The following is a 14,923-nucleotide window of genomic DNA, read 5'->3' on the forward strand; positions in this document are numbered from 1 at the left end:
CTGGCGGCTGTGCCTGCCCCACTCCCAGCCTCCGGGGCAGCCCCTCCGTCAGAGCCGTGAACGGCTCCCTCCCGGCAGAGTTGTGCGGGGCGGGCCTGTTCCCCGTCCGTTTCCAGTCCTCCTGAAATGCCCCATCCTAGCCTGGCAGACGCTGGCTTGGGGCAAGGCTCGGGCTCCTTCCTTCCAAGCTCAGCGGAAGGCGCTTCAGCTTGCCGTGCCTTGCAGAGTCCCCAGCCACGGACCCCCGGGGAGCCCCCAGGCAGCCAGCCATGCCCGGGAGCAGGCGGGACAGGCCGGCTACACTGCCGCCCGGCACTCCGTCCCCGTCGTGCCCGACTTCCCTCCCAAAGGCCCTTTTTCTGAGGGCGCGTCCTTTGTCCTGGGCAGGCATGGCTGCTGGCCAGGTGATGATGGGCGCGGCAGGCCCCGTGCAGGTGAAGGACTCCCCGCTCCTCCTCCAGCAGATCGACGCCCTGCAGCTCTCCGTCAAGCACCTCAAGAACGAGAACAACCGGCTCAAGGTGCGAGGGAGGGCCCTTTGCGAGCGGTTGCAGAGGGAGGCCTTCCCCGAGAGGAGCGGGGCCCCGGACTGGGAGCCGCAGTCCCTCGGAAGGGCCCCCCCCAACATTCCCATTCCAGAGAAGCTCCTTGCAGGGTCCACACCAGTCGTTCTGATCCTGGCCTCCTCCTGCCCCCATCCCGTCCCGCCTCCCTCCACTCCCCTTCGTGTGATTCTGCATTTCCCTGCAAGTCCCGGTCCGCCCTGCCCTTGGTGGGACAGGGAGCGCCAGGGCGTGGGGGGGGGCTTCCTTTCTTGGGGGCGCCTGCTCTGAAGTGCAGCGAGCACAGGCCTCCGGGGCCAGCCGCGCACTCCTTCGCCTCCCTCCCTCCCCCCCTGCAGGGAGCTCAGATGCGGAGGGAGTTGGCCTCGCTCTCGCCCCTGCACGTGCCCAAGCTCTCCCTCCCCAAGGACAGGCAGGGGGATGAGGCGGTCTCCAGCTCCCTGTACCGCAAGACCAGCCAGCTGCTGGAGACCCTCTACCAGATGAGCGCCAATGCCACGGTGGTGGACATCACCCGGCAGAGGACAGGTATGCCCGGCGTGGGGCCGGGGGGCGGGGCGGGGCCTCGGCCCCCTTCGCTCCCTCACCGCTCTGCCCTTCTTCGCCTTGCAGCGGCCAGCCCTGCAGCCCAGCTCCTGGAGCAGACGGCCCGCCTGAAATCGCTGAGCGAAGCCGTTGATAAACTGAAGGTAGGGTGGCAGCGGCAGCCGGGGAGCGCCTGTGGCTGCTGGCGGGGCGCTCAGGGCAGCGGCAGCGGCAGCGCTCGCCTTCCAGTGAGGAGGAGCACGGGCCTCAGGCAGGCCCTCGGAGCCCAGCCCCACCCCGCTCCGCTCGGGCTGCCCCGCACTAAGCGCCTCCTCTCCCCACCCGCAGGACGAAGTCCTGAAAGAGACCGTCCTCCAGCGCCCCGGAGCGAATGTCCCCTCTGCCTTCGGCACCTTCCCGTCGGCACCTTTCCTGAAGGTGAGGGGCCGGGCCGGGCCGGGGCCGGGGGAGGGGGAGGAAGGCCGCGCTGGTTGTTCCCGGCGCGGGCAGCCCGCTCTGCACCCCTGACCCTTGCCCGCTGTGCTCCCTCTCGCAGGCCAAAGAGGAACAGAAGAGCGACACGGTCTACGTCGGCAAAGTGACCTTCCCCTGCCAGCCGGGCCACGGCCAGGTGCACAGGCTGGTCCTGACGCCGGAGCAGCTGCACAAGGTCCACGCCCGGCTCATCTCCTAGGCGCCCCCCCGCTTCCTCTGCCGCCTCGCTTGCCACACTCCCCCCACTCCCGCATCTCTGCACCTGCCCGTGCTCCGTGCACCCGGATGGCGCCCCCACAGCTGGGCAGGCAGGGGCCCTCCACCCACTCGCTGTCCCTCTTGATGCTGAACGCGGCCGGGTCTCAGGCCAGGCCCTCCTCTCTGCCGCGCGCCTGGTGCTTCCTCCTCCACCGCCTGTCCTGAGGCAGCCACAGGGCCAGAGCCAAGCAGCAGGCACAAAGCCCGGGGAGCACCCTGCTCTTCCCAGGTGCATTTGGGCTGTGGGGAAGAGGCGCCAGACCGCCCTGACCCACACAGTTCAGCAGCAGCTGCCCATGTAAACCACCGAGCGCCCCGCTGCTGCTGCTGGGCGATGCCACGTGGGGCTCCACAGCGAAAGGACCGGGCGTGGGGGAGAGCCTCCCTGCGGCGGGCTGGAAAGACCGGTGTGTCTGGCCTCCTCAAAGCACGTGTCTGGGGAAGGGAGTCCCCTCCTGCCTCAGCGCTACACGCGTCGCAATGCCGAGCTCAGCGCCTCTGTCCCTGCGCCAGCCCCTCTGGGGGCCCGTCCTCAGTGCTTTCAGGCAGAGGGAGCGAGAAGCACCTCCTGCTGGGAGGAGAGGGATCCGGGCCCGAGACCCGTAAGCCTGTTAGGACCGAAATGCTCTCGCATGTTGAATTCTGTGAGCTCAAGACAAATAAACTAACTTAAACTGAACTTGTGTGATGTCTTTCCTCAAGCAAGCTGGAATGCCCCGTGCTGCTCCCGCAGCCCGGCGGTAAGGCAGGGGTAAGCCCCCGTCCCGAGGGTGGGGTGGGGCCACAGACCCGATCTCCGCGTCAGGCCCGTGTGCGGCTGTGGCTCGCCAGCACGTGCACAGCACTTCCGAGGGTCCCGCTTCCTTCTGCCCCCCTCCTGCTTGCCCTTTGTCTCAGAAAGAGTTCTGGGCATTTCAGGCCGTGCCACTACAAAAAGGGGCACAGCTGAAGCGAGGCTGCATTCTGGCTGCTCATCCAGAAGCCCAGGCCCGTCCGCCCCCTATCAGAGCTGGCCGGGGCCCGTCGCCTCCGCTCAGGCGAGCCTGGGGAAGGGGATGGCGAATGCCCAGGAGAGCCAAGTGCGGCCACTGCCCGCGCCCAGGCATCTGCCTGCCTTCGCCTCAGCGCTTCAGGGGCAGCCGCCGCCCGAGCGGCAGGCCTCGCCCCGGCGCATGTGGGCAGCCTGCGCCCGGCGCTCCGAGGGGGCCCGGCTCGCAGGGAGGGCCTTCGACGCTGCCCGGGGATTTCCACGTGCCCGGCTCAGGCGCGCTTAGCGGACGCGCAGGCGGGCGCCCGGGGGGCCCGGCCTGCGACGGGCGCTCCCTCGCGCTGCCCGACAGCGGAGGCTCCGGCGCTGACGGGGAGATGCCGGCCGGGCCGGGCGAGGGAAACCGCGCCGGGGACGCCTACGGGGAGCCGCGCGTGCGCACCAGCGCGCCGGGCGGGAGGGGAAGTCACGCCCGGGACGCCGAGGGGGAGCCGCGCGTGCGCACCAGCGCGCCGGGCGGGAGGGGAAGTCACGCCCGGGACGCCGAGGGGGAGCCGCGCGTGCGCACCAGCGCGGCGCGGGCAGGGCGGAAGGGGCGGGCCGCGCGCGCCGACGGCGGGCCCGCCCCTTCCGCAGGCAGTTCCGGCTGGTCGCGCGTGGCGGCGGGAGCGCGAGGCCTGCGCGGGAGCCGCGCCGCAGCCATGGTGAGCCCCGCCGGCGGCCGCTCGGCCCCGCCCGCCGCGCCCGCTCACGCGCCCCCGCCGCTCACGCGCCTCTCGCTTGCCCGCAGGTGCTGCTGCACGTCCTCTTCGAGCACGCGGCCGGCTACGCGCTCTTCGCCCTCAAGCAGGTGGAGGAGGTCGGGCTGCTGCTGCCTCAGGTGAGCGGCGCCCCGCCCCGGCGCCGGGCCGCGGGATCCGCCGGCGCCGCCGGGCCCGCGCGGGCTCCTGGCCGAGGATCGCGCGGGGAGTCGGTGAAGGGGGCGCGGGCGCGGGCTTAATGGCGGCGGCGGTTCCATGCAGTAAGTGGCGGCGCGCCCGGTGGTTCTGCAGGTGGAGCAGAGCGTGCTGAACCTCGGCAAGTTCCTGTCCGTGGTCAAGCTGGTCGCCTTCTTCCCGTTCAAGTCCGCGCAGAGCGCCTTGGAGAACATCAACGCGGTCTCGGAAGGTGGGCCACGTGGGCCGGGGCGGGGCACGTGGGAAAGGGTGGCGGGCCGCGACGCGCGCTGACGGCGGCGCTCTTCTCGCCGGGCTCAGGGATCCTGCACGAGGACCTCCGCCTCTTCCTGGAGACCAACTTGCCGGCCAAGAAGAAGAAAGTCCTTGTTGGGGTCAGCGATGCCAAAATCGGGGCTGCCGTCCAGGAAGAGCTGGGCTACCAGTGCCAGACGGGCGGCGTGGTCGCCGAGATCACCCGAGGTAGGGAAGCCTGGGCAGGCGGGGATGGTACGGGACGGCCCGTTCCTTTCGTGTGTGAGCACAAAGGCTATGCGGAACTCCTGGGGACTCCGACCCCGTGAGGATAACTGAGGCAGGGCCGGGGAAGTGGCGTCTCCTCTTGACTGTAAGCCATCCCATTTTTGCTTTTCTGGGCTCCCTGTAGGTATCCGGCTGCACTTCCACAGCTTGGTTAAGGGTTTAACAGCTCAGTCTGCCTCCAAAGCCCAGCTGGGACTCGGGCACAGCTACTCCCGAGCCAAAGTAAAGTTCAACGTGAACCGGGTGGATAACATGATCATACAGTCCATCAGCCTCTTGGACCAGCTCGATAAAGACATCAACACCTTCTCCATGCGGGTCCGGTGCGTACATCGCCTTGCCTTGAGGCTGCCCACCGGCGCTGCCCGTGTCTCCCCATGCTTACCACAGGCAGCTCGCTTGCAAACGCTGTCTGTACAGAAGTGGGAGATAGAGAAACAGCGGCCCTGCGTGCACCTCAGCCAGGCTGTCTTCCCCTGGACTGTATTGTTGGCAGGGCCACAAAACCGTTGCCTGTGGGGAAGGGTTCTAGCAGTACCTCGGCTTTGGAAATACCGAGCTGAGCCAGTCCCTGGTGGAGAGGGGTGCACCCTTCCTCTCTCGGGGCGTGAGGAGAGGATGCTCTTTGCCTTCTAACGCCACAGTCTTTCTGCTGCAGAGAGTGGTACGGGTATCACTTCCCGGAGCTGATCAAGATCGTGACTGACAACTATACCTACTGCCGCCTGGCCAAGCTCATTGGCAACCGGAAGGAGCTGAGCGAGGAGAGCCTGGAGGGGCTGGAAGAGGTTGTCATGGACAGCGCCAAGGCCCAGGCGATCCTGGAGGCCTCCCGCTCCTCCATGGGTCAGTAGCACTGCCAGGAAGGGAAGATGGAGAAAACAAGCACAGCACCGGGTCGCCCAGTGGCACCCAGAGGGGTGGGGGAGAGTATGCTAATTTGGCTGCGGCCCGTGGCAGGGAGCACGGGATAGCAAAGGGGAGGGTTTGGAGGCACAGTGTCTGTGTGTGATTTGATTGGCCTTCCTGGCCCGGGGTGATCACATCCTCGCTTAGGCCTCTCTCTTTAAACCTTTGTGTGGCTTCTTCCCCGGGAGACTGAACTGAGTGGAGTGCAGGTTAGGGGCTTAAAGCCGCCTGGGGAAATGACGCTGAGGTGGCCTCAGAGCTGCTCCTCCCGGTTGTCCTCGGCCATTGCTGCGTCCAGGCCCGTGGCGATCTGCTGGCCTGATCCGAGGGCCTCCCCCGTCCCGGTGCTGCTGCTCTATTCTGCCTGTTCCGTTGCAGGTATGGACATTTCTCCCATTGACCTCATCAACATCGAGAGCTTCTCCAGCCGCGTGATCTCTCTCTCCGAGTACCGGAAGAGCCTGCAGGAGTATCTCCGCTCCAAGATGAGCCAGGTGGCCCCCAGCCTCTCCGCCCTGATCGGAGAAGTGGTGCGTAAGAGACGGGGGCCGGGCTTGTGGGGGGTGGGTGGGGCATTCGAGTCCTCCCTGGCAAGAGAAATGATGTACTCTGTGAATCTGTCAATCCACTGAGCTCTCTTTGCTGACAGCCACTCACCGCTGATCCGTGCCAGGGAGGGCCGGGGCCGCTTCACGCTGCCTGCAAAGGCAGCACCAAGCCGCTCCATCAGCCCCAGGCCTGCTGGCCCGTGCGGGTTCCCGTTTCTGGCTGGGGGGTGGGGGGCTCGTGTGCAGCATGCCCAGCAGCAGGCAGCCCCCGCAGTGGCGAGGCCCGTCAGTGGCACCGCTGCCAGGTGGCTGGGCGTGCAGCCAGACTCCAGGGCAGGCCACGGCGTGGCTGGGTGCTTTGCCCGCCCTGCATAACCGCCTTGCCTTCCCCGCAGGTGGGTGCCCGCCTGATCTCGCATGCCGGCAGCCTCACCAATCTGGCCAAGTATCCGGCCTCCACGGTGCAGATCCTGGGTGCAGAAAAGGCCCTCTTCAGGTACAGCTGTGGGGCGGCTGCAGTGATGGCGATCCTCGGGGTGCCATGCTTGACGAGGGGCCAGGACCGCCTGGCCTGGCCACTCACGTGACAGACCGGCCCCCGGTCTCTGAGCAGCCGCCCAGCGCATTTCCGTTCCCCCTTGACCTCACAGGTTAGCTGACTGTGGTTTGGGCTGGGACGGGGGGAGCTGGGGGCCTTGCTGGCGGCTGTGGCCACGGACTGCCCCTGCCCCTGGGCACACCGTTAGCAACTCTTGCCCTTCCCACCCCGCAGGGCCCTGAAGACCCGGGGCAACACTCCCAAGTACGGCCTGATATTCCACTCCACCTTCATCGGGAGGGCAGCCGCCAAGAACAAGGGGCGCATCTCCCGCTACCTGGCCAACAAGTGCACCATCGCCTCCCGCATCGACTGCTTCTCGGGTGAGGGTCTGGCTGCGGCCAGGCCGGCCTCGGGGCTCCTGGGGGCGTGGGGGGCATGATGCGGCCTGCCGTGATGGGTACATTTTTCGTCAGCAGCATTTCACCTAGTGAATGTTGATGCCTCAGAGCTGAGCAGAGCTGCCGCGCACAAGCAGAGGGCGGCTTGCGGCCCCCTCCCCAGCACAGGGCCCTGAGCTTTGCTTGCTGCTCCTCCTCTGCAGAGGTCCCCACGGCGGTCTTCGGAGACAAGCTGCGGGAGCAGGTAGAGGAGCGCCTGGCCTTTTATGAGACCGGGGAGCCGCCGCGCAAGAACCTGGACGTCATGAAGGAGGCGGTGGTGGAGGTGTGTGCCGGGGCGCATGGGACAGGGTGGCCCTGCCCCTTGGGGCGGACGTGTGCCGGTGCCGGAGGTGATGAGCGCTTTTGTGCCTGACGCGTCCAGCTGTGGAGGCCAAAGCTGATTTAATGAGCCTGATCCTGCAAGTGGCTGGCGGGAGCCAAGCCGGCGGGGGCCACGCCAGCACTGACCGAGGCTCACCTCTCCGCAGGCGACAGAAGTGGCTGCCGAAATCAAAAGGAAGCTGGAGAAGAAAGAGAAGAAAAGGCGGAAGCGGGAGAAGCAGCGCCTGGAGGCACTGGCGGCAGCCGAGGCGGCGGAAAACTCCGTGGCAGAGGCCACGGTAACGCTTCTTGCAGCAGTTCAGGGTGGGAGCGAAGGGGGTTGTTTGGCAGCTTTTCAAGGTTTTGGTGTGAAAGGCAGATGGGAAGGGATTGGAAGCATGTTGGTCTTTGTGGATGCCATGGCCACTCCTAGCCGAGCCCATGGCAAGGCAAAGCGCGTGCTCACGCAGACGCCCTTGCACCCCAGGAAACCGAGGCCGAGCCCAAGAGGAAGAAGCGAAAGCGCGAGGAAGTGAAGGAGGAGGAGCTGGAGCCGGCCGAGAACGGCCTGGAGGAAGAAGCAGCCTCGCCCAGGAAGAAGAAGAAGAAGAAGCTGGCCGCTGTGGAGCCGCCACCACCGAAGGTGAAACGGACAAAAAAGAGCAAGGCCCTGATGGAGGATTAGTGGGCGAGCCGCTCGCCCCCCAGCAGCCGGCCGAAGTAGGCTGGCTCCCTGCGCGGCTTTCCTCCGGCTGGCGGCCCTCGGCTCCGCGCCCGGCACTCTCAAGGCAAGTGAATGTACCCGGCCAGCCTGGAAGGCCCGAGCCGCTGCCCGGACCCTGGCAGGGCTCTCGGGCCCCTCGCGGAAGGGCAGAAATGCCGGCGGGGTGGGCAGGGGGCCTTCTGTGCCTGCCCCGAGGCGGGAGGCGCTCGTCTGCCAGCGCCCTGCGGAGGAGAGAACGGGCAGGGCGCTGAAGTGGCTGCCCGCCCAGTGCCTGCGTCTCCAGCAGAAGCCGGAGCTTGTCAGCCTGCCATTTTGTGTACTCAAACTGCTGATACAATAAAATGAGCTTTTTTCCCAAGTATCTTCTACTTCTTACTGTGGCGGGAATGGCTGAGCGACACGTGGGAGGGAGGGAGGGAGGGAGGGAGAGCAGCAGCACTGCTGTTATGTCTTGGTGGGGAGGAACTGCCTCTGGCACAGGAATCTGGCCCCCAGGCAAGCCGGGATGCCCCTTTCGTGCTGCGGGGGCTGCAGCTGCCCATGAGGACCGGAAAGAGGCCCCATCGCGCGCATGAACTGGTCTGCACATGTGCGGGAGCATCATCTGGCTCAGCCCCTTGGCCTGCAGCCGCCGGAGCTGGAGCATGCCTGGAAACTGCCCCTGCTGCCTGGGCACCTTCCCACGCCACCGTTTGGGAACGCCCAGAATGGCTGCTGGGGGGGGGGGAGCGCGGCTCATGTGCCAGTCCCAGGTGCTCCCTTGAGGAAATGTGGAGATGGACGTGGTGCTTCCTCCCGGAGCACGTGCTTGGTGGGGGAAGGGCTCTTGCGCGCACACAGCCCACGGCACAACCAGCAGCTTGCTTTTTAATAGTGCGACACAGCAGAGCGGCTCCCCGGAAGAGCTTCGGCTCACAAGTTAGGCGGCAAAAGCGAGAGGCCCTGAGTCGGTCCCCACATGCACTCCGCCCCCCCCCCCCCCCCCCCCCCCCCCCCCGCCCTGGAGCCTTCGGCGGTTTGCCCTACTCCACGAGGGCTGCAATCACGGCACGAGTGAAGTCGTGGGAAGTGGCGTAACCGCCCATGTCTGGCGTCCGCACCTGCAGACAGAAGGAAAAGAGAAGTACAGCAGGCGAACACCTTCCAGTTCCGAGCCAATGCAGTTCGGAAGCGCACGGACTGCTCTCTCCACGTTTAGCTTCATTAGCTCTCTGAAAGTGGAAACTCGCAGCGTTGCCAAAAATGGCTTGCTTCCTGAATTGCATGGCAAGGCCTGTGGCGGATCAGCATCCCCGCCGTCCCGCCAACCACCACCGAGCCTGGCTGGACTGCCCAGCAGACGATGAGGCGGGCTGGGGAGGGGGCTGCCCGAGCTGGAAGCAGGCCGCTGCGCCAATGCGGGCCACACCGTTCCGCACCAGTTGGGTGGGTGGCTGGCAGTTCTCCTGCTCGGAACAACCAAGCCTTGCCCTCGGCTGGGAAGTGTGGCTTGTTCTCCCGGAAGCCAGGCTGCTTTTCGCGGGGTTGCGAGCACTGTTGGGGGCGGGGGCGGGAGCTGCAGACCAGCTGGGCAAGCGGCTGCTCTGCTGCCCACCCCTGCTCCACAGCACGAGGGGCCACCCGCCCCTTGGCCGGAGGGCTGCGGTCCCGGCCCTCCTGGACGCAGGTCGCGAGCGCAGCGCAGCGCACTGGAAGCGCGCCCCGAGTCATGGCTCTGGCCAAGAGCTGAGGCAAAAGCATCAGATGCGTGCACACGGGACAAAAGGAAGAATTTCAAATAATACAGAACATAAACGAGCTGTGGCCAAGCCCAGGGGAGCATCCTGCACACAGGCTGGCCACTGGCGCCGAGCGCCACTCCTCCGAGCTCAGCGCCACGGGCCCTGCGTGACGTCAGGCCTGGGCGCCAGTGGGGCCTCCCGCTCTGGGCCACCTCGAGGCCCGTCTCCGGGCGCCCTTGCATGCGCAGTGGCGGCCTGCAGTGGGCGCCTCCTCAGCAGGGGCCTTTGGGGCAGCCTCCCGGCTCCCCCAGCACCAAGTGAAGGGACACCCGCTGCGCAAGGTGTTCCGGCGTGCAGCGCAAGGTGTGGCAGCCGCGTGCACACTGGCCTCCGCCACGGGGGGGGGGAGGCTGCTCGCATCCTCTGCCCAGCGCAAGGCATGGCAATGTCTCCGGCTGCAGCACTCTGCAATCGCCGGTTTCCCTGGACATGCATTTGGCCAGCTGCACTGGGTGCTGGGGAGGGGCAGCGAGGGAGGGGGGAAGCACCGGAGTTGGAGCTGGCCCGACTCCTCGGCCGTCCCCTCGCCTCTGCGCTCCGGCACGCCCTCGCCAGGCCCGGCTGCAGCTGCGTGGGGCCAAGCCGGGGCCGGCCTTCCCATCCCCACTGCCAGGCTCAGCCCCCCACGACCACCAGCCCTGCTGGAGCAAGACTTGGAGCCGAAGCGCCAAAAATGCCCACAGGGGCCTGGAGGAGACAAGAGGGCCGTGCAGCGAGATGACTCCGTGTACAATTCAAATCCAGACTCAAGTGTGGCTTTTGCCAGCTATTTAGGAGGACAGCAGCTGTTCTGCTTTGCTCGCCTCCCGAGGGCTCTTTTCTTAGCTTAGCCGAGCAGGTGGGGCTCCAAGGCGTTTGCTCGCCTCTTGCCGCTCCGGAAACATCAGACCAAGCGGATCATTCGAGCCAGCAGGACGGGCAGCAGCAGGAAGGGCTGAGCCGCCACAGCTCCTCGCTCACCGCCCCCTTTATTCCCACTTCCGCTCCAGCAAAGAGGAGGCGGAAGGTGCCCCTGGAGCATCCACACGTGGAAAAGCGATGAAGAGAGGCGTGCTCGCCACTCCCACGGGCCTGGCCGGGAAAGCGTGGCAGGGCGAAGCCCTCGGAAAACCCTCCCAGAGCTTGGAAAGACACCCCGTGGCGGCGGCTGCTTTCGGACGGGCCGTCCTGTCTGGCAGGTGCCCAACAGCCCGGCGGGCAGGCCGCTGCCAGGAGTGCCGGGGGCGCACGGCCAGCGCCCGGGGGCCGGGAGAGGGACCGAGCGGGCTGCTTCCTCGCAGGTTCTGGAGCGCGCAGGCTGGCCCTCCGCAAGCCCAGCCAGACTCAACCACCAGGGGCTGAGGGAAGCTGCGGGGCCGGGCTTTCAGGCCAAATGCGGCATCGGGGCGATCCAGAGTGCCGGGCTGAAGGCCCCCAGGCAACGGCTGCATGTGTGTGTGTGGGGGGGGTCAGGCCAGCTCCTCACAGCCCGCCCCACGAGGAGGCTGCTCTGCCGGCCGCTGGAAGGCTGCTGCTTGGCACCGCGGCCAGCGCCGACCATCGCCGCTGCACCCGCCCGGGAGGCCACCCCCGCCGGGCGCTGCTCCGGCACAGAGCTTCGTGTTGGGGGGCCCCAGCGGGTCTTCCCTCCACACGAAAGAGGAGGGAGCCCCAGGAGCCGGGCACCTGTGACCAGAGAGGGAGCACAATCTGCAGGGAGCCGACTTACAAGTTTATTCAAAATTAGTATGGGTCATGATTGGAAAGGATTACTTACAATGTTCTGCCCACCCCAGTTCTTGGACTCACTCGCGCTCTCGCTCACACTCACACACACACAGAGCAGCCAGCAGCCTCTGCTCCGGAAGCCGAGGCCTGCCTGAGGCCAGGACAAGCCCCCCTAGGCGCTCTGCACGCCCACCAAGGCACATTCCTCAGGCAGGTGACTGACTGACTGCTCCGCACGGCCTCCATTTGCAACGGGGCGCTTCCAGCTGCAAAGGATCGTGGGTGCTGCAGAAGCCCTTCCTGTCTGCTTCGAGTCCCGCCTGTCCCTCAGGACGGCAGGAGCCAAGGAAAGGGCTCTCCCCGGGGACACGTGCGCAGGAGGGGGGCCACAGAGCGCTTCCCGCAAAGGGGGCGGCTCAGCTCTGCTGAGGGGGAGCCTGCCGGGCGTGCGCATGCGCCACGCTTGAGGAGCCTGGGCTGCGGGGTGCCTGCTGCTGCCAGCCGAGAGCCGTGAGGGCAGGGGAGGGGAGCCGGCAGGGCGCCCTGCACAGCCCCAGCCTCACACCCCTCGTGCCGCTGTGCCCACGAGCAAAGCTGCCAGCCTGCGAAGGACCAGGCTGGGCACGAAGCGGCTGCAGCCGCTTCCAGGCTCAAGGAGCCGGGAGTCCCCCGGCCTCAGGCCCAGGGCCCGGCCTCCACGGCAGCCCTTTCGGAGGGTCCGGGCGGAGGGCCCGGGGTGGGCATGGGTGTGAGGAAGACCTGCTCCCGCCACGGGGGCTGGGCTAGCCGGCTTCCGGTGTGGGACAGGCAGTGGCGTGAGCCAGGATCTGCCAGGACGGGCAGCCGAGACGGCTCTTGCGGGCCGGAGGTGTGTGGCGGGGAGGGGGCGGGGAGGGTGCAGGGTCCTGCCCGGGGCAGCCCGAGCCCTAGACGCCATAGTGCGGGTGCAGGTGATCGATCACAGACTTGACGAAGTCAGAGGTGGTAGAGTAACCGCCCATGTCCTGCGTCCGCACCTACAATCCAACACAGGGGGGGAGGAGAAAAGGGGCTGTGAGCACAGGGGCCGAAGGAGCCCAGCGACGAGAGAGAGGGAGGAGGAGGAGGAGTTGGAGGAGGAGTGCCAGCCCGGCGACAGCTCCCGGAAAGGCACGCAGGCGCGCATTCCCTGGCACGGGCCGAGAGCGCCCTCTGGAGCTCTGCAGAAGTGCGGGGGGGGGGGGCAGAGAAGACAGGCGAGAGGCTGCCAGGGCCCCTCCCGCTCGCTCTGCCCTCGCCAGCGGGACCAGACGGGGAAGGGGGCAGACCCAGCGGGGGCTGACAGGAAGCAAGACCGCGCGGCAGGGCAGAGCGAGGCGGGAAGCCCCGGGGGGCGACGCTCACCTTCCCGGCTTTGATCACCTTCCGCACGGCATCCCGGATCATGGCCGAGTGGTACTCCAAGCTGCTCGGAAGCACAGGAGAGACACGCTTGGCGGGGCGGCTGCAGCCCGGCGGGAGGCCCCGGGGCGCCGAGGCGGGCCCGATCCGCCCAGGGAGCCCGCGCAGGGAGGGGGCCCGCCCGGCCCAGGGGGGGGGGACGCTCACTTGAGGTGCCGCAGCAGGTTGGCGGAGGAGAGCAGCATGGCGGTGGGGTTGGCGATGTTCCTCCCCACGGCTTGGGCGAACGGGTGACGCGCCCCCTGGCGAGAGGAGGAGAGCGGAGAGGAGCGCCTCAGCGCGTCGCCCGGCCCGGCTCCCTGCGCCGCAGGGCGGGGGGCCGCCAGAGCCCGCCCCGGGGCCCTTACCATCTCGAAGACGGCGTACTCGGCGCTGTAGCTCTCGCCGGGGACCACGCCGGCTCCCCCCACCAGGCCGGCCGCCAGGTTGTCGATGATGTTGCCGTACAGGTTGGGCATCACCAGGACGTCGAACTGGTAGGGGTTCTGCACGAGCTGCGAGGGACGTGCCAGAGCGGAACAGGCTGGGGGCTCGGCCCGAGGCCGGGGGCCGTGCCCGCACCCACCCCTCCAGAGGCCGCGAGGGGCCCCGTGTGCCTGCGGCGCCAGGCCCCCCTCCCGGGCCCACCCGGCCTCCCCGGGCCGTGCTGCCGACTCTGCCGGAAGCAGGGGCTGCCGCAGGGCCAAAGCTGCCCGGCCGACCTCCACCCGCCAGGGCCGACTCAGCTGCCCCGCCGAGAAGGCCACAACGGGGCGGGGGGCTGCGGCGCCCCCCGCCCCAGCTGCTCCGGGGTCTGCCTCCGGGCCTGGTGCAGCATGCGGCCCGCAGGCAGTGGCCTCCCCGCTCCAGGAACTTGCCTGCCCCTTCAGAGCCCCCAGAGCAGCGGGCCCTGCGCCTTGCGGCAGCGGCACACACAGCCCAAAGAGGTGCTGTGTGGAGAACCCTTCCCTTCCCGGCTTGTCTCTCCCACCTTGCAGGCCTCGGGGGCGACCCACTTGGCTCCGGCAAGACAGAAGAGGCGGAACGGCTGCCCTCCACCGGGGTCCCCGTGACCCCCTGCAGGTCTCAGCCAGCGTCCCGGCCAACAGAGGCCCGGGCAGGACTCAGCGGCTGCCTGTGGGGACTGGGCCCCAGAGGAAGCGAGCCGCTACTTCCCCGCCACTGCTCGGGGGGACTTCCGGGTGGGGCGTTCAAGGAAAGGTTGGACACCCACATGCTGGGGATCGCAGGAGCTGAGCGGCTGCAGCCAGGGGTCTGACCAGATGGCCCGGGGGGCCCTTCCGACTCGCCATGCCTCTACGGCCCGCGAGCACCTGGAGCACGAGGTGCAGGCGGGCAAGCAGGGCCCAGACTGGCCCCGCGAGGGAGGTGGGGGCCAGTGCCCTTTGCCTCCAGCCAGCCCGGTGTGGCCCGTGCAGGGAGGGGCCTGTGAGCCCGGTGGCCATGAGCTGCCCGGTCTCGGCCTCCTCCTCTGCCCCAGCGAGGAGCCCCCGAGCCGAGCCCCCCGTGGTGGGCCTTGCAAGTGGTGCCCACTTAAGGGAGGGAGGGAGGGAGGGAGGGAGGGACCGGCCGCACGCCACTGCCTCGTGGTGTGTACTGGCGGCTGCGGTGGCCACTCTGTTCGGGCTTGTCGGTGGATCAAGCACCTGCGTCCGGTGGACTGACTGACTCAGTCCGCACACGCAACACGAGAGCAGGCTCTGGATGACAAGGGCGCGCTCTCAGCCCCACCGGATCAGGGCCGAAGGCCCACCCAGCCCGGCCCTCCGCGCACACGGAGGCAAACCGGCTGCCCCCAGACCCCTCCAGCAGGACGGGCAAGGCCTCCCCCGCCCAAGCCCCTCGGCCACTGGCGTGTGCTGGCGGGCCGCCTCTGGGGAAGGGGGGGCACGGGCCCAGCAGGGCTAGTGGCCCCGGTAGCCCCTCCCTCACGAGCCCGCCCACCCTTGCAAAGCCGCCCAGATGGGCAGCCTTCACCGCTCCCCGTGGCAGCGAATTCCAGCTCACGTTGTGTGAGGAAGGACTTCCTTGTATCTGCCCCAGGCCTCCCCCCAGGCCGCTTCACGGGATGACCCCGGGTTCAGGTGTTATGGGGCAGGAGAAAAATGCATGATTTGAAGCCCCTCTCATGCCTCCCCTTCCTCCCCAGCCGAGCAGCCCCCGTTGTCGCAGCCCCTCCTCACGCGGGAGCTGCTCCCCCCCCCC

General features: G+C 68.0%; 3 protein-coding genes and 3 non-coding genes across 11 annotated transcripts in view; 5 read left to right on the forward strand and 1 right to left on the reverse strand.

Moving 5' to 3' along the window:
* DCTN1 (dynactin subunit 1) overlaps positions 1 to 2,520 on the forward strand; it is a 69,344-nt gene extending 66,824 nt beyond the window's left edge. For all 5 annotated transcript variants that reach the window (XM_044429512.1, XM_044429513.1, XM_044429514.1 and 2 more), the window contains 5 exons: positions 388 to 521; positions 902 to 1,091; positions 1,176 to 1,252; positions 1,437 to 1,526; positions 1,645 to 2,520. In XM_044429512.1, the coding sequence (XP_044285447.1) occupies positions 388 to 521; positions 902 to 1,091; positions 1,176 to 1,252; positions 1,437 to 1,526; positions 1,645 to 1,782 (629 nt within the window). In that variant the 3' untranslated portion in view covers positions 1,783 to 2,520. The remainder of the gene's footprint in view (positions 1 to 387; positions 522 to 901; positions 1,092 to 1,175; positions 1,253 to 1,436; positions 1,527 to 1,644) is intronic.
* Positions 2,521 to 3,461: 941 nt separating this feature from the next.
* Positions 3,462 to 8,148, forward strand: NOP56 (NOP56 ribonucleoprotein). The gene is made up of 12 exons (XM_044429520.1): positions 3,462 to 3,533; positions 3,620 to 3,709; positions 3,882 to 3,996; positions 4,086 to 4,247; positions 4,432 to 4,630; positions 4,966 to 5,153; positions 5,595 to 5,746; positions 6,160 to 6,260; positions 6,537 to 6,685; positions 6,907 to 7,028; positions 7,234 to 7,365; positions 7,554 to 8,148. The coding sequence occupies exons 1-12, from the start codon at positions 3,531 to 3,533 to the stop codon at positions 7,749 to 7,751; spliced, it is 1,611 nt and encodes a 536-aa protein (XP_044285455.1). The 5' UTR covers positions 3,462 to 3,530; the 3' UTR covers positions 7,752 to 8,148.
* Positions 4,676 to 4,813, forward strand: LOC123023235. The gene has a single exon (XR_006414684.1). It is a non-coding gene; the product is annotated as a small nucleolar RNA SNORA51 (small nucleolar RNA).
* Positions 6,751 to 6,821, forward strand: LOC123023232. Its single transcript, XR_006414681.1, has one exon. It is a non-coding gene; the product is annotated as a small nucleolar RNA SNORD56 (small nucleolar RNA).
* LOC123023239 lies at positions 7,091 to 7,163 on the forward strand. The gene has a single exon (XR_006414686.1). It is a non-coding gene; the product is annotated as a small nucleolar RNA SNORD57 (small nucleolar RNA).
* Positions 8,149 to 8,784: 636 nt separating the features above from the next.
* The window catches only part of IDH3B (isocitrate dehydrogenase (NAD(+)) 3 non-catalytic subunit beta), a 12,101-nt gene continuing 5,962 nt past the window's right edge, over positions 8,785 to 14,923 (reverse strand). The window contains exons 8-11 of one of the 2 annotated variants that reach the window (XM_044429522.1): positions 13,066 to 13,212; positions 12,866 to 12,960; positions 12,662 to 12,722; positions 8,785 to 8,890 (exon numbers count right to left, since the gene is read on the reverse strand). In XM_044429522.1, the coding sequence (XP_044285457.1) occupies positions 8,813 to 8,890; positions 12,662 to 12,722; positions 12,866 to 12,960; positions 13,066 to 13,212 (381 nt within the window). In that variant the 3' untranslated portion in view covers positions 8,785 to 8,812. Of the gene's footprint in view, positions 8,891 to 11,261; positions 12,295 to 12,661; positions 12,723 to 12,865; positions 12,961 to 13,065; positions 13,213 to 14,923 lie in introns of those variants that run through there. The other variant, XM_044429521.1, reaches the window with a different exon arrangement.

This window comes from Varanus komodoensis, unplaced genomic scaffold, assembly GCF_004798865.1.
Source record: "Varanus komodoensis strain SLA01 unplaced genomic scaffold, ASM479886v1 scaffold2, whole genome shotgun sequence".
NCBI classification, from domain to species: Eukaryota; Metazoa; Chordata; class Lepidosauria; order Squamata; family Varanidae; genus Varanus; species Varanus komodoensis.

Coding starts and splice junctions, on each gene's coding strand:
- NOP56 (XM_044429520.1), top strand. Junction 3,710..3,881: donor TCGGGCTGCTGCTGCCTCAG/GTGAGCGGCGCC, acceptor GTGGTTCTGCAG/GTGGAGCAGAGCGTGCTGAA. Junction 5,747..6,159: donor CCGCCCTGATCGGAGAAGTG/GTGCGTAAGAGA, acceptor CCTTCCCCGCAG/GTGGGTGCCCGCCTGATCTC.